Source organism: Elgaria multicarinata, chromosome 6 (assembly GCF_023053635.1).
Source record: "Elgaria multicarinata webbii isolate HBS135686 ecotype San Diego chromosome 6, rElgMul1.1.pri, whole genome shotgun sequence".
Taxonomy (NCBI): domain Eukaryota; kingdom Metazoa; phylum Chordata; class Lepidosauria; order Squamata; family Anguidae; genus Elgaria; species Elgaria multicarinata.
This window is the reverse complement of record NC_086176.1, coordinates 57790556-57812753: the sequence shown is the minus strand read 5'-3', so window position 1 is coordinate 57812753 and position 22198 is coordinate 57790556. Positions and strand designations below refer to the sequence as shown.

General features: G+C 39.2%; 1 protein-coding gene across 1 annotated transcript in view; it reads left to right on the top strand.

The window, feature by feature from the left end:
- The window catches only part of CHSY3 (chondroitin sulfate synthase 3), a 118587-nt gene extending 96683 nt beyond the window's left edge, over positions 1–21904 (top strand). Inside the window, exon 4 of the mRNA XM_063128404.1 lies at positions 19285–21904. Within this exon, the coding sequence (XP_062984474.1) occupies positions 19285–20847 (1563 nt within the window). The 3' untranslated portion in view covers positions 20848–21904. The remainder of the gene's footprint in view (positions 1–19284) is intronic.
- Positions 21905–22198: the final 294 nt, after the last annotated feature.

Here is a 22198-nt window from a genome sequence, read left to right as displayed (position 1 = left end):
TAGGCAGATCATGGAAACAGAGATCTGCTGGCTGGAGGAGAGCGGCAGCAGTTTTGACCACTTTTGTAAGCTACTAAAATAATCCACTGTGACCACCACACAACACAATAACCCATGATGGGTTAAATAATCCACTCTATCAGAGTGGGTTATTTTGGCCAAATAAGCTATCATGGGTTAAGCCCCCCACAGATGACATGATAACCTATGATGGGTTAAATAAGGCATCATGGCTTATTTAACCCATGGTAAATTATTGCAACGTTCGAACCCAGTCAGTAACTAAAAGAACATTCTACTGCTAAATTCCTTCAGAACAAGACTTAGTGGTAGGGGAAGAAAGATTTTAAAAAATACTTGAAACAGGTTGTTAGTGTGCAGCAAATGTTTACTTTTTCTGCACACAAAAATGAAAAATTTGTGGAATTCTACATGTAAGGAACATTGGGTTGGATCCAGGCTTAGTAATACATAGTGTAGAATGATTGGAAACAATGGGACTGAAGTTAGTCCTGACCTGCAGTTTTGGATTAATTTGCTGGAGGGATGCATGTGGATTTTTTTAAAAGGACCATCACATTTTTAATCATAACTTTTGAAAAATTGACTGATTCTGCTATATTTAATTATTTTACATCTCTGCAACTGGCCTATGTAAAGTGATGCTGAATGTAAAATGAGATGTCGAGGGAGTTAATTTGGCAATCTCTTTTGAGAAATCCTTGGCCTTCTAGAAAATGTAGCAAGCAATCATCTGTTTCTTCTTCTATTCAGATATTTAATTATTTCGTTGGAGCTCCTGATTATCCTCAATAGACTGCTGCATCTTTTTAAACTGCTCAATAATTCTTCATATCTCTTTCTTTGTTCCTAGTAACTCAGTAAGTGTAGAATTCTGAAATGGGTCAAACTAGGTTACATTAATTATGTAGTGTGCAGCTGGCCCTCACTTTACTCCAAAGTAAGTGAGGGGGGCAATCCAAATCAGGACCACTATGCACAGGAAGGGGAGGTTTAATCCTTCTCTCTGCAGCTGTTCCCCCTTCGAAATTGCCTCCTATCTGGTAGCAGCTGAAAGAGACAGAAAAGTCTCCATTAGTACCAGTGGAGGCTTTAAAAAAATCTGCATCAGATTGAGGTTGGGGAGAGCGATTTTTGGTGGGTGGGGAGTAGTTGGGGAGGAAAGGACTGAACCTTTCCTCCCCATATGTAGTTGTCGTAATCCAGATTAGGGCTCTCCACACTTACTTTGGATTAGGAAAAAAAAGAGGACCGGCTGCATGCTATGCAATTAATTTATTATGCAGTTTGACCCTATGTTAATGCAATCAATACTTATTTTCTTGCCTTACGCTTAAACATCTAAGGGTCTGTGTTCTCCAAAGGAAGTAGTCTGAATGTTGTATATCTTAATCTCCATCTTGTGCTAGATGCATTGTCAGAATGTTCTTTGACAGATCTAAGGAGGAAGGGGCAATTTTAAAACTGAGGAAATGACTCTAGGGAGGGCCTCTTTGCTGCGGTCTGTGTTTTACGTATTTACTTGCAACATTTATTTTCTGCTCCACATCTAAACAGATTCTCGAGTAGTGAACAATAAAAGATACATGGTGGTTTCCCTCTATACACCTTAGCAGCTGACTGCTATTCTCTATGAAATGTATTGATGTGAGATATTTATTTACTGCCTTTAGGGGTTATGTGGCCCTCTCAAGGCGGCGCACACTTTTAAAACATCATAAAACAAAATATGTAATTAGAATCCACAGTTCAATAATGTTCTCTAGAATTAATAATAAAATAATGAACAATCCCTCAATCCAATCATTTATGCAAGATCAATGATATAAAACGTTGATGTTTGCTTCTATTTTCTATAAAATAGACGAGCTTTGCATTTAGTTTTAAATGCACTTCATTTACCTTTTGGTTTCTGCCTTCAATACTAGCATAAAGCAAGCGTTTTATTAGCATACCAGCTAGATATTTAGTTTTTCAATCCTTTCAAACCTTGCTGTTGTACTGCCTGATGTCCTTGGAAAAATGGAGCTTTCATGCTTCTGTTTGTACATTAAATTACGAACTGTGACATTCCATCAGGTAAAGACTTATTGATGCCATCACAGGCTAGGGTTTGTAACCATCTATTCAGAACTATGATGTCATATAACAAGATGAATCTGAAACTGTGAAATTATATAATTTACTGTAAAGGTAGAGTTAGAATGTTTGCTTTCTTGGCAGTTTGCCCCACTGGATTTCGTTGAGATATAAGGATCTTTGTTCACTGAGAAGACTTGAGAGCTTTCTGCTGAGAACTGCTCTATTTCAGAGCCATGCCTATATTCGACTCTCTCATAATTACCGTTTTACAGGAAAAAGGCAAGGGAAGAGTGTGTCATATCAAGTAGTTTAACTAGTATGAAGAACTATTTTGCAACATCCTATCTTTCCTCACTTCTGAGGGATCTGAGATGTAGGGGGGAAATTCAGGAATCATGGGGAAATAGTTTCCATTTAATTTGTTTTCATAACATTGTTTAATTTGTTCATTATTTTCCATGCAGGATTTGAAATCTGTTAGAAAGGTTTGTTTATTCATAGCATGTGTTGTGAGTAAATAGTGGACTTTAGGAATATGTTGGATTGACCAAAACTTGAGCCAAATGCAAAAGAGAAAATGACTGCTGTGGCTCATTTTCATAGAATCTGAGCAAGGGACCTTGAAGGGCAAAAATGACATAATTTTAAATCTGTATCTAGGAGCTATGGCTTTCCCTCCATTCCTATTCTAGAGTAGATGGAGAGCTCTTAATCCAGGTTTTAAGAGCCTCCCCCCATCCCCGTGTTAGAGGCTTGATCCAGATTGGGGGCCTTTTACTGACTTTAGTCTAAAAATGAAACAAAGATGTAGCTGCTAGATACAAATTTAAAATAATGTTTGTTCTGGCCCTCTCCCTCTAAAAGCTTCAATACCACCTGAATTCTTCCCCATTTTAAAGGTTGGACAGGCTTGTCTCAACAGTGCCCAGCCATGACATCCTTATTTACAACACAAAATTGTCCTGTGTGAGTTCCTCTTCCTTCCTTCCTTCCTTCCTTCCTTCCTTCCTTCCTTCCTTCCTTTCCATTCAAGCTCAGGATTAGTTTGCTGCTGAAGGCACCTTATTTTATCCCTTAATTATCTCCTTCCTAGGTAAGCTCCCTCCGCCCCTCCAGTGAAGTTAATATAAAGACAAGGTTGTTTTATGCACTTATTTATTTTTCAGATCCCACCAGTTTTTATAGGAGGTTCAAGATGGCATACAATACAAGTAAATAATAAAATAACACACAATAATAACAATAATAAATAACAGTAATCTGATAAACAGATTAAAACACCAAAAGCAATAGTAGCAGTGTAAAATCCATATAAGAGTAATAATCTGCAAAAGCTTTCTGAAATCAAACTGTCTTCACTGAAGTGTGCAGAGATGGGTGCAGGTGGACCTAACTTTGTGTGGGTATCTATTCAAAGTGTTGGGTTCTACAGCTAAAAAAGCTGTGTCCCGGGTATCCTCCCCACCCACTGTCTTAGCTTCAGTATGAACAGATAGATGTACTCAGCCTGCAAATAGCTTTCAAAAGCATTTCAAAAGACATTTCATAGCAGTAAGTACTTTAGAAAAACAAGTAACCTATTTTTCTAACACACTCATTTTGGAAAATTTCACCATGCCCATGCAAGTCGTAAAATGTACTATTTTCCAACTGTTTTTTTTAAAGGTTTATCATGTGTTTCCATTATGAACGTGAAATATTCAGTATTCATATTTCTGGAGTTCTTTAACATACATTGTTTGTATTTCCAATATACTTTTCTTTTGTTTGTTTTTTGAAAGTGAAGTTGTTACTTTGCAGTTTAAGTTTTTTCTTTTTCTTTTTTTAAATTCCTGGGTATTCTTTCAGCTTTTCATGTTGCTCATGATTTTACAGTGCTACTTACAATGTGATAATTACATGACTTGTCATTGCAGCAGCATCTTCTGTTATGGCAACTAAAATAGCACCTTGGCACATCTAAAAGTACTGTTGTGGAGTGCTCTTCCACCACACTGTAGTTTTCTCCCAGCACACCAGTGGTTGTTACTGACCCAGCACAGTTCTGCTTCTAGCACCAAAGCTAAGGGACCATTGCTTCCATCCTACTGTCTGTAAGATCCCTGGACTGGATCCTTTGAAGAGGTTTAGCAAATTGCAGGCATGTCTACATGATTCATTTATCCCACGGTCATCTCTAGTCATCCCTGTTCATCCAAATGACACAAAGGGGTTCCCGGGGTCAACCAGGGACGACCGCAGATTTCCCCCAGGATAAATGAAACTGGGGATTTCACGTTTTTTCCGTGGTCCCAGGACAGCCTCGAGGACTGCTGCTGGTGTGGCGCACGATCACGGGTCTGCAAACAGGCACGGAACTGCATGGGGTGGCTCTGTGCCCATGGGGGTGGGGTGGAAGCAATTTCGCTATCCCTGGGATGGCAGCTGGGGGGGGGGAACGGAGTTTGGTAGGGGGGTTGCACTTACTTTTTCACCGTGCGTGGGGGGCTCTTTAAAAAATAGAGCTCCTGCGATGTCCCTCTCCCTTCCGAGATGTTGCACGGCTGTACAGATGCTGGAGAAGGATGGCAGAAGCAAGTAAGTCTGCAATCCTCCCGCCTTCCTCCTTCACCCTTAGGTGTAGTCATGCCCTGTGTTTGTCTGATGTTATTTACTGTGTCATGAAATCCCTTTTACATTTTGTGATCTAGCAGTCTAAAAAAATTGTTTTGTGATGATGGGCCCGCACTCACTGGCTGTTCTGGTCTCAAGGTCCTTCAAGACTGGAGCAGAACTCTTGCCAATTAGACTTAATTATCAGCTGTGCTGCTCTTGAGTACTCTCCCACCCCACCACCAAGAAAGTTTAGGAACACTATTCAGCCAGCTGGTGATTGACTAAGGAGGCTCAGCTCACATTTGTCGAGGGGGCTATAGTTGCCCTTTGTCTTTGTTCAGTTTTATTTGTATTCATCTTAATTTCTGGCTTTGATTTTGACTCCACAAATGTCTGTTTGGACCTGACCTATTGGAAGACCCATGCTTAGGTATGTATAGACAGGTTTTAGGTAAGCTTTGTTGCTTTTACCATGAAGCAGTATTTCCAGATATAATCTGGTTCTTTTATGCCCTTTATTTCCTTTTTCTCCTTTCCCTATTTAACTTAATACCTACCTCACATGTTGTGTGTGCTTCCTTCCGAGCAAGCCTTGGAACTAAAGCCAGAGCTTTGTTCTTCGTGTTGCTACTGATGTTTGAGGCCTAGGGCTTCAAAATAGAGGTTGCTAGCTTGGGCATTTATTTCTTAAGCCCTAGGAGTGTCTTGTAACATCTGAGAGACCCCTGGCTCAGACTGAGGTGGAAGTAAGGGGTGGTAGCAGCTTATCTTGATAACTGTTCATCCCTGCCTGTAATGCTGAGAGCTAGAGCCAGCCACTTTCTCCCTTCACATATTGGAACATAATATGGGACACTGGAGAAGAAAGATCATTTTAAATGTGTTACTGAGATAAACGGATTGGTATTTTCAGAAATTTTTTAAAAAACGTGCTCTTCAGTTGCTTTTTTATTCTAAACACATATTGTCCTTGAATTACATTTGTAATGCTATGACTTGTAGCAAAAGATTTGTTCTGCATTGCAAAGAGTTTCTCTTGCAGAGCAGCATGTTTGACCATGGAATGCTACATATAAGCCTTCATCAGACGATAGCTTATATAAATGAGATAAAGGTAAAGACAAAATAATACAGAAATGTCAGGAGCGATGAGACTTCAGTAAATGAGGAATTTAATTTTACTTGTTAATACCCCAGGTAGATGTTCAATTGATCTGAAAAGGTTATTTAAAAGTATTAAAGAATAGCTACATCCTGTTATTTTGGAGGCTGCATTTTATTTATTATTTATTTTATTTTATTACATTTATATACCGCCCCACAGCCGAAGCTCTCTGGGCGGTTAACAACATTTAAAAATAGTAAACATTAAAAGTATACAATTTAAAACACACACACACACACACACACACACACATAAAAACAGTATAAAAACAACAGTATCCATTTAAAAACAACAATTGTGGGGTCCATTAAAAACAAACTTAACGTTGTTAAATGGTGTTAAAATGCTGTTAAAAATGCCTGGGAGAAGAGAATGGGGTTATACAGAATGGGGTAAAATAAATTATATCATTTGTCAAGGCTTTTGGAAGAGGAATTAAATAAGCCTTCACTGTTCTGAGAGCCCTAAATAAAAGGCTTTGCCCAAAATCTGGTTTCATCATGAATTTGGTTGAAGTTAACCTTTCAGTCGTGATTTTTTTGGCTTTCGAGGAGGCCTGTGGAATGTGGTCTCGCTGGGGGAGGGACAGCAAAAATGGTCCCCAGACCATCCAAAGTTGCCCACCCCGTTCTAAATATTTTGTAATTCTACCAAAAGAAAGTCTTTAAATATTTGTACTTCTACATACTTGTGTTACCCCACACCGTTAGCGTGGTGTGAGGCCCGGTTTCCCTCCTGTGCATCCAGATGTCGCACAGGGAAATCCGGGGTCAGGCCGTGCTGAAACCTGCCTTAACCCGGCATAAGCAGGGTCCGTGGCTTTTTGCGGCTGCTTGCTTACTCGCGAGTAGCCGGGAGAAGCCACGGACTGGGCACAGCGCTCATAGGAGCGCTGTACCCATTGGGCTGGGGGTTCCCGGGGGGGGAGATAGGGGCCGCGGGGGAAGGCTGGACCCAGCAGGAGAGGGGGGGAAGAGCGGGCATTGGGGATGGCAAGCGGGGGGCGAGGGAAGAAGAGCGGGCATCGGTCCTGGCAAGCGGGGCAGGTAGGGGAAGAGCGGGCATCGGGGATGTCAAGGGGGCGGGCGGGGGAAGAGCGGACATTGGGCCTGGCAAGCGGGGGGGGGAGAAGATCGGGGACGGGGACAGGCCTGGTGGACGGGGGGGAGGACAAGCGAGGAGGCAGGGAGGGAATCGGGCAGGGGGTGCGGGGGGGCTTTATTTTTTTTAAAAAAAATTACTTACCTTCTCCGGCGGTGTGCTCCAGTGCACATGGCCCTTTAACTTCCAAACAAAATGGCGGACGCGATGGGGCTTCCCCTTGCCCCGTCGCATGTTACGTCTGGAAGAGGGCGACAGCACACACTAGCTGTAGTGCGCCGTCGCCCCAACTCCCAGATGGATTATAAGGTAGGTCTAGCAAGGCCCCTAGGTGGATAAACTAATGGAGAATATCATGAGTTGGATTCAAATAACCCATTTCTGCAATGAAAAGAGTTTTCTTCTGAAAGAAGTCATTAAAGGAAGCTCCTTCCGTTTAGAGTCCAATCTCATATGATTTCTCTTCTACATGCATTCTGTTCTGCTGAAGTCAGAAAAAGTTTTTTCTCTGCTCCCTCTCCTCTGATGAGCTGGGGTTGCCACAACTAATGTGATTGTGTTGGTCATGTAGAATTGTGACAGAGAGTGACAGAGGCCTTAGCTAGACCTAAGGTTTATCCCGAGATCGTCCCGGGGTTATCCCTGTTCATCTAAGGCCATAGCTAGACCTAAGGTTTATCCCTGGATCGTCCAGGGGTCAAACCTGTTCATCTAGGTGACACACAGGGGATCCAGTGCTCAGGCAGGGGCGAACCCTGGATGATCCCAGGAAAAACCTTAGGTCTAGCTGTGGCCGTAGTGACACACAGGGGATCCCGGGAGCAGGCAGGGACGATCCCAGGATAAACCTTAGGTCTAGCTAAGGCCTGAGTTGCTCTCAGGATTTGACTGACTGTGGTTATTAGAAATCAGGCTAAACAGGACATGAATTCTAACCTGGCGAAATGTGTGCACCATGTCATGTGTCTCTTGGACCTATTTGCTCTGCAGTATAATTTTACAATGTACTTGCACTAGGAATTGAAAATAAAACCTCCAATATCATACTTGCCCTGATACAAATCTATTGTGCAGACATACTAAGTATACTATGTACAGTTCTGGTCACCACACCTAAAAATGGGTATAGTGGAGTTGAAAAAGATGCAGAAAAGGGCAACCCAGATGATCAAGGGGCTGGAGCAACTCCCCTCTGAGGAAAGTTTACATGCCTGGGACTATTTAGATTAGCAAAAAAGGCAAGTGAGGGCAGACATGCTAGAGGTATACAAAATTATGTGTGGTGTGAAGAAAGTGGATTGGAAGTCATTTTTCTCTCTCATTCATAATATTAGAATCCAGGTACATCCCATTAAGCTGAACTGTGGAAGATATAGGAAAGAGAAAAGGCAGTAATTCACGCAGCGCATAATTATATTATGGAATTGTCTACAATACGTTCTAGTGATAACCACAAATTTGGGTGGCTTAATCATAAATTTGGGAGGAATTCACGGAAGAGAAGGCTATCAATGGCTACTAGTCCTGATGTCTCTCTGCTACCTCCAGTATCAGAGGAAGTATGCTTCTGTATACTAGCTGCTGGGGAACATGATGCAATGGTGCGATTGCACTCATGACATACTTGTGGGTTTCCCACCAGCAGCTGATTAGCCGCTGTGCGAACAGAATGCTGGACTATGTCGACCCTAAGCCTGATCCATCATGGTTTTTCTTTGTTTGTATGCTCTCCATTTATAGTACATGTGAGGTCTGATTAAATGGATTTGACTCTGTGGACGTCTGGTAGGTAAAAAGGGTACTGCCTTGAAGTAGTGTATGTAACTAAATAACTGTTTGCTTCCTAACTCTCTAATTTGATGGCAATCATAACACTAATTTATGAGAAGCTGCTACCAGAAGAAGTCAATATTTATACATTCAAGGCAAGAATTATTTCGGAAGTACTTTCCAATGTAACCTTTTCAAGTGGTCTGATTTTTCAAAAGCTACATGCAATGAACAAAGAGTATCTCTACATGAAAGCACTGAAGAGTTTATTCTTTTGCTAAGTAATGTCAGCTTTTCCTTTTTATTATTATTTTTATATATACATTTTAGCATTAATAAATTATACATCAGAAGTTTCATATACAGAATCCAAACGAAACACAACAGCTTGGAACAGTCATTTACTAGAGTATTGCTAGAGTTTGACTGTAGGAGTTCATTGCAAACAAATCAAAGTCTTTACATTGTTCATTTACATCCAATAGCAGATCTTTAAATAATTGAGAATTGGAAAAAAAAATTGAGAATTGATTTCCTTTCAAAATTAATAATAGATGTCAACTTTTAAATTTAATTTATTATTATTATTTTTAAAAAAGGAGGACAAAGAAAGAAAGAAATTAGTGTTGGTGAAAATGTGTTGGAAGAAATCATAAATATTAAAAAAATGAATTGACAACACAGAGAACAGACCACAGCTTGCTTTCTGAACAGTGGAATAAAGCAGATGAATACATTATAATATGAAAAAATTGAGTTTATTCATACAAGAATATCTAGAAATATTAATTTACAACCAAAATATATGGTTTAATTATAGCAAAACTAGACCATAGTTAAAATAAACCTGTGTTGGTTTACTAAGCCAATATATGAATGTGTCTTTTGGCGCAATCAACCAGGAAGCCTTTAATTAAACATAGCTTCTCATTTTGTCTATACTGGGTACTATCATTACCAGCTTCAGAACAAGCCAGGATATTAAACCACAGTTTGAGTTTGGAAACTCAGAACCATTGTGTCCTAGACAGAACAGGCAACTATGGTTAATCAGAGTTTTTCTGTTTAGAAAGACTCTAGTTAGCCCATGTCACAAAGGGAGGTGCAAATGGACTGTGTGCATGGGCAAAAAACTCATTCTTACCCAGCTTACTAAGCTGAAGTATGATTGTTCAAATGAGACAGTTCATCTCCTTGAAATTGCCTCTGTGTGATGCCTACTCAGTGTGGCTCCAGGGTTTTGATGGCACTTGAGTGACACATCCCCAATGGCCCCCTCCGTGAGTCCACCTTCGCACTGCCATCATCACAAGCTACTATTGCTCTTTCATTCACTTTTTCGTAATTGCTACCACTTGCTTGACAGGCAAAGAACCATTGAGCAAGTAGGCAGCAGCAATCGACTGCTCCTCTTCAACACTACCATTTTCTGGGCCAGAGCAAGAAGCAGGTGAACAAGCAGGCTGTGCTGATGAAGAGGGGAGCAAGTCCAGGGGGCTCTGGTCAGTGGGCACCTGATCTTGTGTGGGCCCTCAAAGGGTGTCCATGTCTACCTTTGACACTGGCCCTGTACCCACCCATACACAAAGCAGGCCATTTTGGTGTATTGACTACCCATTGCATGGTATGTTTCATACCAAATTTAGGGGCATTCTATGAATTGTTTATTATGGTTCAGAATGAGGTTCCAGGTTAGTATTTAGGCAGTTTGCTTGTGCTAAAGGTTAAGACAAAACGAGGAAGCAATGATGACATTCTGATTGGTTTGCTTAATTTTTTGCTATATTACTTAGCCAGTAAAGACCACGGCTGAGTGAATGTCACCCATTCAGGTGCCTAAATATTTGATGCTGGTGTCAGGAGCCGTGATTATTTTATTCAGCTCTATATGGATTAATTGTGCTAAAACATGCTGTTCAAACACATTAGTGGTTTGCATGGGATGAGTATGCCAATAGGGCAAGGATATTTCATTTCCATCTTCAGGATATTGGTATCAGTTATTTCATCTGTATGTACTAAAACGGTTATTATGGGAAATTGCTGATGAGTGAAAAAAATTTTTTTTAGAGACTTCTTTATCTAAAAATAAATCTAATGTTAAAGAGATCATTATCAGAGTAGTAACATCAGTAGTAAGATTAGCTTTGCCTTTGGGGAAGGTTACATCTGGGTGGCAGAAATACTAACTCTTCGTTAAGTACTAAGATATTTAAAAAGTGCTTGAGTCATATGAGGTGTTCTTAATCTATCATTTTTTTAAAAAAAGTTTTGCTAATTAGAAGTGGCAACTAATTCATAAACCTAACATGGGGGCAATCCGTAACATCCTGTTAATTCTCTATTAAGATGGAAGAAGAATTGTAAAAGCTGTATTTTCAGTCTCCATGAAGCATGTAATTCCAGCTTGGGTTTTACTTTTTTGGTAAGACTGTTTCTCTATAAGATTTTAAGAATACATTTGCGCTAATTAATGCTGTATTTTCATCTCATCCCCTAACAAAACATAACTATGCCTGTGGAAAAGTATAATGGCAATATAATTAGAATTTCTTCTAGGAAAAACATTGTAATAGACATCGTGCCATGCTTATGCTATTTTAATTGGATGTTTAGCTCTAGGGATCTTCATAATTTATCATAAAATTGTAATGTTAATAAAATCAGCTGGGAGGAAGCTGTACTTAATCTCCTTGATTACACCATAAGGGCTAAAATTTTTTTTTTTTTTAATGCTAACAATGAAAAAAAGAGGCGGAATGACAAGGAGATCACACTGTTCAATGCCTCAGTAGAGAAAAGGGTTTTCCTCTGAGTATGAAAGTGTGTGTCTGCATGCAAGAAAATTTAATTTGAACTGGCATAAAGCAAATTTTGTTGTGGTATGCTGAGCAAATCATTTCCTAGTGCTGGGTAAATATCCCAATTTTTTTTTTGTTAACATTGACAGTGCTTTAACTTTTAGCATGGTTTCCCTGCTATTTCCTTGCAATCATTAAGAAGGCTCATGTTAGAATGTTAAAAAAGTTATGTTGTGTTTTCCGATATTTATTGTATTTGCCTGGGTAGGAAAAAATAGAAGGGTTAGCCACAGCAAATGGCATGTATGTCGTTCAGTTCTGTTGACACTGACTTGGATGTAGTAAGAAGTCTAGTAAGAAGTCCTGTTTTATTTGCAGGAAGAACCTCTCACTTCTTCTGAATCTGAAGCTCTTTAGAAAACATCGTGTGCAGGCAGCCTATATTTCTTGTAATATACTGTAATTGTTGTATGAGGTATGTGATACTAGGTTGAAATACATGTGTTTTATTGAGTAAGGCAGGAGGCCTAAGTAAAGGTAGAAGTGGTTTGGGCTACCCCATTTTGTGTGTGTGTGTGTGTGTGTGCGCGCGCGCATGTGCGAACATGCACCTTCAGCAGGCCAGGTATGATGCATGTCAGTTGTAGATGAAAAGTCTCAAACGTGACTTTTTCCTGACTTTAGAGCCCAGTCTAAGCTCTGCTGCTCAATGGCAGCAGAGCATAAGGTCAGGAACCTAATCGTATCCCTTTAGTCTGCCACTGAGAGGCACATTTCAGTGGGCCCTTGGGCAAGGCACTATCAATAGGCCCCTCTCCTTTAGTGAGTCTACTTTCTCAGCAGCATTGTTGCCTGCTGCTTCTCCTCCTCTTCCTCATCATTGCTACCACCTGTTCACTTGCCAGGCAAAGAACCAGTGAACATGCAGGTAGAAGCATCTGCTGCTCCTTCACATCACCACAGTTGTCTGTGCCAAACTGAGAGGTGTGTGAACAAGCAAGTTATAATGAGGAGGGGAAGTTCTGAGAACTGCTGTCAGTGGGACCTCTGTAAATGCCCAACCATGCCAACCCTTGATTCCATACCTGGCTGTGGTACTGGAGAAATAACAGGGAGGAAAAAAACCTTGTCCAGATGTAGTGGGCAGGGGAGGAGAAGGGAAATGGGACCACATGGAATGAAGAGGAATTTATTACCACTATATTTGAAGACAAGCAGGGCAGAGGCTTAAATTGCATTCTACTTTCCCCTTATGTGATCTTTTTAGAGCACTTTACACAGAAATAAACAAAAAAACAAAATAAATAAAACCATAATACAAGTGAATGGCAAACAATAAAACAGGAATGTCAGATCAGCAGTGTTAAAACTCAATAGATATATAAAATCATGGGAAAATAAAAAGTCTTTGCTTGGCACTGAAAGACAGGGTGCCAGAACAAAGAAGGCCTTTTCTTCAGTCATCATCCCTCTCACCTGAGATGGTAGAGGCACCAAGAGAAGGATGTCCAAAAATTCTTTCAGTGCATAGGTATATCGATGTTGGAAAAGATAGTCCCTCAAGATCCCAGTTCATGAGTGATATAGGGCTTTTAAAGATGAGCACCAGCACTTTGAATTGTGCTTGGAAATGGAGCCAGTGGAGCTGTTTTAAGCACAGACATGAGTCTCAAATGACTGGTCACAGCTAGTAGCGGTGTTTTGTATGAATTTCATTTTCCAAGCATTCTTCAAAGGCAGCTTATGTACAGCACATTGCAGTAGTAGTCCAACCTTAAGAACATAAGAAGTGCCATGCTGGATGTTCACACAGTGGCCAACCAGCCGTCATCCAGGGACCAACAAAGCAGGACATGGTGCAACAGCACACTCCCACCCATGTTCCCCAGCAACTGGTGTTCACAAGCTTACTGACTCGGCTGCTGGAGGTAGCACCTAACCATCAGGGCTAGTAGCCATTGACAGCCTTCTCCTCCAGGAATTTATCCAACCCCTTTTCAAGCCATCCAAATTGGTGGCCCTCACTACTTTTTGTGGTAGTGAATTCCATAATTTAACCATGCACTGTGTGAAGAAGTACTTCCTTTTATGTGTCCTAAATCTCCCACCAATCATTGTTGTATTTTTAATTGTGCTTTTAATATATTTGTTTTATTATTTTTTTAATCAAGTTTTATTTTTCTAACATTGTTAGTGCCATTTTCTTGGTAGAAAGCTGGGGGTACAAACCAAATGAATAAATAAATAAATAAGTAGAAATGGTGCTTAGGTTGCTTTTGATACTGTAAATTGGATTTCTTTAATCTTATCTAGAATAAAAATGCCTCTCAGTTGCGAACAGTAATGAAAAACAGAATTGTGTCTCCTGAGAAATCAAATCTTAGCTGAATAATTTTATTCATGAATTGTACTGAAAAATATTGATTAAGAAGATAGAAAGCTTTCTGCAGTGAGTCCCATTTAATTCCACTTTTCCTTAGGTCCCCAATGATTTTCAAAACAATCTCTCTTGAGTGTATCCATTATTTTTATTACTAATCTCATGTGCTGTTAAGAACAATTTCACTTTCCGAAAGCTTAATATGTTTCCTTTATTTGCATTTGTTCATGTAAGTAAGTATGTAGGGGTGGGATGGGGTAATCTCAGTTGAAATAAGAGGTAAAGTATGAGACAACTACTCATTCCTCTGAAAAATATGATTCTCAAGCGATCACTTGTAAAAAAAAAATGTATTGTAAATTAATTCTTCTAATAACTTTCTAAAGTTATTAAGTTTAAAGTGAAAAATTGTGTTTGTTGGTTTTTTCAAATCTTTCTTTTTCAGGAAGAATGTATGCTCTGTTCCCTTGGCAGGGTATGGGATTTTCTGGCTGTTTGCAATTAAGTAAGAACAAGAATTTAGTTGTAGAACTCCCTCACTCTTATTCCCTTAATCAACTGCTACTGTATTTCTTCATTTGTGTAATGCATCTAAATTTATAGTGTTATACATATTACCAAACACACCATGGCTATTCCATGTTAAAATATACTACAGGTAGTGTGAAAATATACATTACCACTATTTTGTAACATGTTAAATAGCTTGTAGTCTTTTACAGCCTTCTCCCACTTGGTGACCTCGAGATGTGCTGGACTACAACTCTTAATATCCTCCAGCCAGCACTGGGAGTTATAGTCTAAGATTGATCTATTTGTTTAGTTTTTCCTCTGGCTGTCTATTATTCGGTAAAGTTCCACCACTTTTATCTGTATTTACATGGTATTTACATCATATCAAGAAGCTGACATGCACCATGATGCATAAGATAGTTGCCACATGTAACAGTAGATTTCTTCTCGTTCAGCCATGAAGATCACCAGGTGACCTTGGACCCCTCTCTCTCTCTCTCTCTCTCTCTCTCTCACACACACACACACACACACACACACACACACACACACTCAAACTCATCACACTGGGTTTTGTAAGGATAAAAAGCAGGGTGGGGAAGTTCTGAGACCTTTGGAGGTAAGGCAGGATAAAAATACATAAATAAAATTCCTGAGGCTGAAGGTTATACAGGTGTAGTAAACTGGTAGGGAGCCTTTAGACCCAGAGGTGGGCAACTTCTGGTCCTTCCGTTGTTGTGGCCTGCAATCCCCATCAGTCGTACCAGCTTGGCTAATGGTACGAAAATGGAAGTTTTAGGCGAAAGCATCTAGGGCTACAAGTTGCCCACCCCTCCTTCAGGCACTATGATGATGTGGCACATCTTAACGTTCTTTCTAGTGACCTTCCTGGGTTTTCAATCTTAGCTTCTCATGCATTTAGGAAAATTGTAGGCATCACTGAAAATAATAGAACGTAATGGGGCAATATACTGAGATGAGTATTAGCATAAACCTCATGTAGTTACATTAAAGCATCACCTTAATATATATCTTCTGATAAGTAATTGCATAAGTTAATAGTATGCATCCAGGAATATTATTAGCAACAAACCACAGGAGCCAAAAGAGTGTACGTATTCCGAGCTTTCCATGTGTTTTTTGTTACAGTGGCTCCAGGGCAAACTACAAACTACTTTTCACATCTCACACTTAAGAAGTGATTTGGGGCTGCTAACTGCAGCAACAACGCTTATGGGGAAACAGGACTCTATGCACAGTTGAGAATGGTGGCCATTGTTTGATATAATTATTAATTAGTTCAGATATATTTAATACAAAGGCTTGACTTTCAGCTTTCAGTCTCAGTTTTTATTTTATTTTCATACATTATTATTATTATTATTATTATTATTATTATTTATTTATATATATAGCACCATCAGTGTACATGGTGCTGTAATTCACCATAACTGACCTATTAAAGATGTTTGCACTACCTTCTAAGACGCACTTTTCCCCCCATATAAACATCTCTAAAAATGGGGTGTGTCTTAGAATCGCGGGTGTGTCTTAGGTTTTTTTTTCCTGTTGGTGGTACTGAAATTAGTGTGCGTCTTACAATCGATGGCGTCTTACAATCGAAGAAATACGGTACTAAAGATGGTGGTGGAATGAGGCCTTATTCTCCTATAGAATCATCCTGCATAATTTACAAGAGAATCCTGTACAGGATTTAAAACTGATACACTTTCAATACTATGAATCATTGCTAATTATGGATAATCATGTGAATTACTACATATTACTGGAATGAAATAAGTTACTTAAGTAAGGGAGTCATTGTAGGTTGTAAACAGAAAACCTTTGTACTGTGTAGGAGTCTCTTTACAACATTACCTATGATTATATTTCTTTTCAACAAGAATCAATAGACTTCAGAATCACATTTATAGCAGTGCAGTGTTGCCTAAGGGGAGCAGCATAATTGTGTAGTCTGTACTTAGAGTTTAAACAGAGGACAGAGACATATAAGCACCATTGTATGAGAGCTCTGTATGTTTGTGTAAACATTTTTGAAATGCCTCTTTTCCAATAATGCTTGAAAAATATATGGTGCTTTTCTCATTATTCTTTGCCTTATAATCAAGTTTTCTCCTCGGAGCTAAAAACATTTCTCATTTGAATAGATGGGAGTCAAGTCTGCAAAAACACTGAATTTCTTGGATTGTACCCTGAAAACCAGACAGTATAATAAAAACTAAAAGAAAATACTTATTATTCCCCCCATTTACAATGTTCAGGTCCGAGTGCTGATGCTTATGTAACCAAAAGGGCACCCCCCCACACACACGAGTGAAGTATCACAAAGTTCAGGCAAATCCAAGGGTCTGCAGGTGTACACATTTTTTAAAAAACACACCAGAAGGGGGTAAAAAAAAATCCCCTTCAAATAACAAAATAGAAAAAAGAGGTGTGTGTTCCTATGGGGGGAAGGGGATGGGGTACATAGGTCCCTCTTCAGGTGGAGATACTTTCCTGCTGTATGCAGCCTGAGAATTGAGAACTTGGAAAGTGCAGATTGGGTCACCTGATGGTTGGCTAGTTCCTCACTTTCAAGGGCCTTCAGCCATCATTCCTCCTCACACAACGAAGCTCACCTTAAAGGTGTATATTGGGAGGGTGTCCTTCCTGAGGCATGGAGACTGTCTAGAGCTGGGCTGCCTCCTGCCTGCGCAAGGAGAGCTTTGAACAATCCCTTACATGCACATAGACACATACATACACACACGTGTGCATACACACACACACTACGGTAGTTCACAATTCACAAAGTATTGATGAAATGAGTTGTGTAACATTTTGTCTCGCCTTTAGGGATGAAGCAAGCATTCAAAGTAGAGGTGCTCAAATATGCAGGCACCCTTGCTTGAATGACTAAAAGCAGAATCAAGATGGGTGCAGGACTCCACCATCACACACATGCTCCAATCTTGGATCTGCTCACACCACACCTGTGGCTAGTGTCCCGTCATCAAGGCTGTCAGCAACTATGACCTTGGGCTAAAAAGCCTGCATGACACCAAACAAAAATGATGGGCAAACAGAGACACACCACTGAGGACTCTTGGGGCATGAGAGTCTTGAGGACCAGGTTGCTATTTGTCCCGCACCAGCTGTTTTATGCCCTGCAGTTTAATTATATCTGCCTATTGAACTCATTGATAATGTCATGTCTCTATTGATTTCTGTAGGTGCATTGGAGTTTTGTAATTTTGTTCCCATATAGCTGCATAAACCCTCCAGCTTTTATGGTTATTTGAAGGAAATGCTTGTAAATATCTAATTACTTTGAAGCCTAACTCAGGGATATTCATCGATCCCAACTTGTACTTGTTCTTTGATGGTTATGTGTTCTATTCTTTTACTATAAAAATAAAAGTTGTGGAAAAAAAAATCACATGGATTACAATGATGTGATTTGCAGCACAAATGATAACCATTAACCATTCTATCTTTCTGTCAGTTTCAGTGTTAATGATTTTTAAATTTTCATTTAGGTTTAACTTATTTTTTTCTTCCAGTACTCTACTGAACATTGCTCCCCCCATTACTCTACTGCACATTGCTTTTAGCAACATTACATTATCCACATTTTGAACCAGCTTCTAGTCGAAATGCATATGCCAGGGTTTCCTTTGCTAAAGCTCCTCAGGATTGTTCAGAAAGCAGGATTCTCAAATGCAGATCTACATTCTGCTAAATGTTGCCTCACTCTAGCATAATCTTGTGTAAATCTACATGGTCTGATATTAGAAAATGTTCTGTATTTTTGCTTGTTCAGCATTTAGTCTCTTGTGTACCAACACTGAAATCCCTAAGCATTTGTGCCAACATAGCTGCCTATGCTACACTTGCAAAAAAAAATAAAAAAATGAATTGCTGCACTTGTGCAGCAATATACCCTATTCTAAGCACATATTCCCTGGCAAAACACCCTGGCAAAACACCCTGGCAAAACTCTCCCTTCTTGCTCTTGCTGTTCAGATTCATTCGACATTAGCCACTTTAGCTCCTCTTTCTCACTTCCACCATATGGTTTTTCTATACCTTCCTCTCTCTATTGTTAAGCTCATTCTCTTACTGAAAAGCAATGTTTTGACACACTTAGATTCCTAACATCTCATGTGTTCTCCCCACCCCCACCCTCATAATGAATCTCTTCCTTCTAGGACTCTAATATTTGTAGGGACTCCTGTACAATTAATTTTGATTTCTTGATTATTCACTCTCCTAAGTGATATCTTTGAGTGGTGAAATATTAAGAGATTTTAATATAGCCTTCCCTTTGCTTTCATATAGAAAGCAAAGGGACGGCTGCTTCAAAATATCCAAAAGGAAAATTTCATATTTACTTGTTTTGTTAGCTTGTTTCACATAATGGCTGTTCGTTTTGTGTTGGCAAACTTACTGTAAAAGCAATAATGCAAGTTACTAAAATATGGAGGTGTGGAGGCTTACAGAAATGTATTTAGTATAGTGCTTTTACATTTTAAGATTAAAAGGAGTGACTAGGTAGCCATTAAACCTTTTAATAAAACTTCCCCTCCCCATCTTGCCTTACCCTTTTCCCCACAATCAGTTTTACCTTGGGGTGTATTTCCATTTTCCCATCTGTAACAGAATAATGTTTTATTTACCTTACATGGGTGGATGAGGATACATTTTTTTTGGGGGGGGGAGGAATAATAAAAAGTAAATTTACAGTATAGTATATTAGGTATGAAAACTAAATTGATGTTATTTCTCCCATGTTTACTTATTTTCTCACAGTTGGGAACAACCTATCTAATATTACTCTTTTTTCTGTTTTCTAGATGCAGCAGTTGTTCCATGAAAATTATGAACACAACCGGAAGGGTTACATACAAGATCTTCACAACAGCAAGATTCACACAGCAATTACACTTCATCCAAATAAAAGGCCAGCCTATCAGTATAGGCTTCACAATTACATATTGACCCGTAAAATTTCAGAATTGCGTTATCGCACCATTCAGCTTCATAGGGAAAGTGCCCTCATGAGCAAGCTCAGTAATGAAGAAATGAGCAAAGATGATCAGCTTCTGGGAATGTTGCCATCTTTCAACCGCTTCCAGCCACATGATAGGACTGAGGTCATTGAATGGGACTTTCTGACTGGAAAGCTCCTTTACTCTATGGCTGAGAATCAACCACCTAGGCAGAGCATTAATAGCATCCTGCGGGCAGCGCTAGATGACACTATAATGCAGGTAATGGAAATGATCAATGAGAATTCTAAATCTAGGGGAAGGCTGATTGACTTCAATGAAATACAGTATGGCTACCGCAGGGTTGACCCTCTACATGGTGTGGAATACATTCTAGATCTGCTTCTTTTATATAAAAGACACAAAGGAAGAAAAGTCACCGTTCCAGTTCGACGCCATGCCTACCTTCAACAATTATTTAGTAAACCGTTTTTCAAAGAGGAAGAAGAACTGGATGTAAGAAGCCTTGTGGAAAATGTGAACAGTGACACACAATCTTTCTCCTTCCTTTCTAATTCCTTGAAGATTTTTTCATCATTCCAAGGTGCCAAAGAAATGGGAGGAGGCAGTGACAAGAAGATTCACATTCTTGTCCCTCTCACAGGGAGGTACGATATTTTCCTGAGATTTATGGAGAACTTTGAAAAGACTTGCCTTATCTCTAAGCAGAACGTAAAGCTGGCAGTCATTCTTTTTAACTCAGATTCTGATCAAGATTCCAGCAAACATACAGAGCTGATCAGTGAGTATCGTAATAAATACCCTATGGCAGACATGGCTGTCATTCCTATGACAGGACCTTTCTCTAGAGGTTTGGGACTTGAAACGGCGTCCTCTCGTTTTGATAATGACACTTTGCTGCTATTCTGCGACGTTGACCTGATATTTACCCCCGATTTTCTCCAGCGGTGTAGAGCTAACACCATTCAAGGACAGCAAGTTTATTATCCTATTATTTTCAGTCAGTATGACCCCAAAGTAACATATGGGGGCAATCCTCCAGTGGACAGTAACTTTGTTTTCACAAAGAAAACTGGGTTTTGGAGAGACTATGGGTTTGGGATCACTTGCATTTACAAAAGTGATCTTGTGAGTGCTGGCGGATTTGATACTTCAATTCAAGGCTGGGGACTTGAGGATGTAGACCTCTTTACTAAAGTAATAACGTCTGGATTGAAGGCATTTAGAAGCCAAGAAGTGGGCGTTGTGCATGTTTTTCATCCAGTCCATTGTGATCCCAACCTAGATCCTAGACAATACAAGATGTGCTTGGGGTCCAAAGCAAGTACATTTGCCTCTGCCATGCAGCTAGCTGAAATATGGCTAGAAAAACATTTAGGTGTCAGGTATAATCGAACTCTCTCCTGACATTCTAACTTACTCTGCCTTCCTAGGGGAGTTTACCTCATTACTTCTTTCTTTTGTTGTTGCATTCTTACTCCTTTTTGTCTTCCAAAGGATGTGTCTTTGACCTCAAATGAACAGTGTCTGCTGTCAGGAACATGACAGATTCCAACTGAACTGATTAGGGTGGTGTCTTTCTATTCTCTTTGATCTATAAACTGAGTGAAACCATGGCAATCAAACAATCCCTCAGAGCACATCCATCATGAGGACTGCATCAGAAGAATGTTCTCCCTGGGCTTTTGGATGCAATATCAATCTTGATTGTGTCTGTCAAACTTAATGTGATACAAATATTTTCTGCTGAAAGTACCACAAAAGTGCTTTATGCTTCCTCTGGGAAAGAGACTCGGACAAACTTGAGTTTTATAATTTATATGAGAACAAAAATAAACAGTATTATCTTCATCTTTATGATTTTTAAAGTAAACAAATAACTGTATCTATTTTTTAAAAAAAGATGGGGGAAAACACACACGAATTGAGGGTTTTCTTTCCAAGTGCAAATGGTACTGGCTACCAAGAACCTTAAATGTATTAGTAAAAAGACCTCCTCATTACTATCTGCTCTAAATGTAATAGGGCTGTGTTTTATCAAGGAAACATGTCTTCATCAAATATTTGCATATCTTGAAAAGGTTTCTGAACCAATATCCTTCATTTGCTGGCAAAAAGAAATCATGATATAATGTGGTTATTTATAATAAACCTAAAGACATACCATATTTTTTCAAAGATAAGAATATGTTGCTTTGTCTCTGTTTAGAATGAGACTCTAATATATAAATAATTTTCTATTGTGTTCCTTTCATAAGACTGCACTTGATACAAAGGGAAATAAAAGGGTACTTAATATTGTCTTTTTATAATTGTGCATTAATATTGATATTCTGAACCAATCCTTGTTAATCTTAAAAGAAAATGTAATTATTTAACTATGAAATGACTATTGCTGGTCAAAGTTCTTGCCAATATATTTATATTAGTGAAGATTTGTAGGAAATGGAATGTGTTAAGACTTCTCTCTTAAGAGTTCATAATGTTATAAAGTGTATTGGAATATTGAAAGGGATATCAACATAGGAAACAAAAACGTTGTGTGTGCGTGTGTGTGCAGTAATAGTAAAGGCATAGTCATTTCAAACCATAAGCACATTACAAAACAAGCAGTGATTTCTTTCCCAAGTTCTTTTTAACTGCATTTATGATGTACCGGTAGAATATTTTGTAAGAAAACTGTGCAAAAGAATTCAGAGGGCATATCCAAGAAATATATCTCAAGATACATATTTAATAGCATTCAATTGACTTTAAA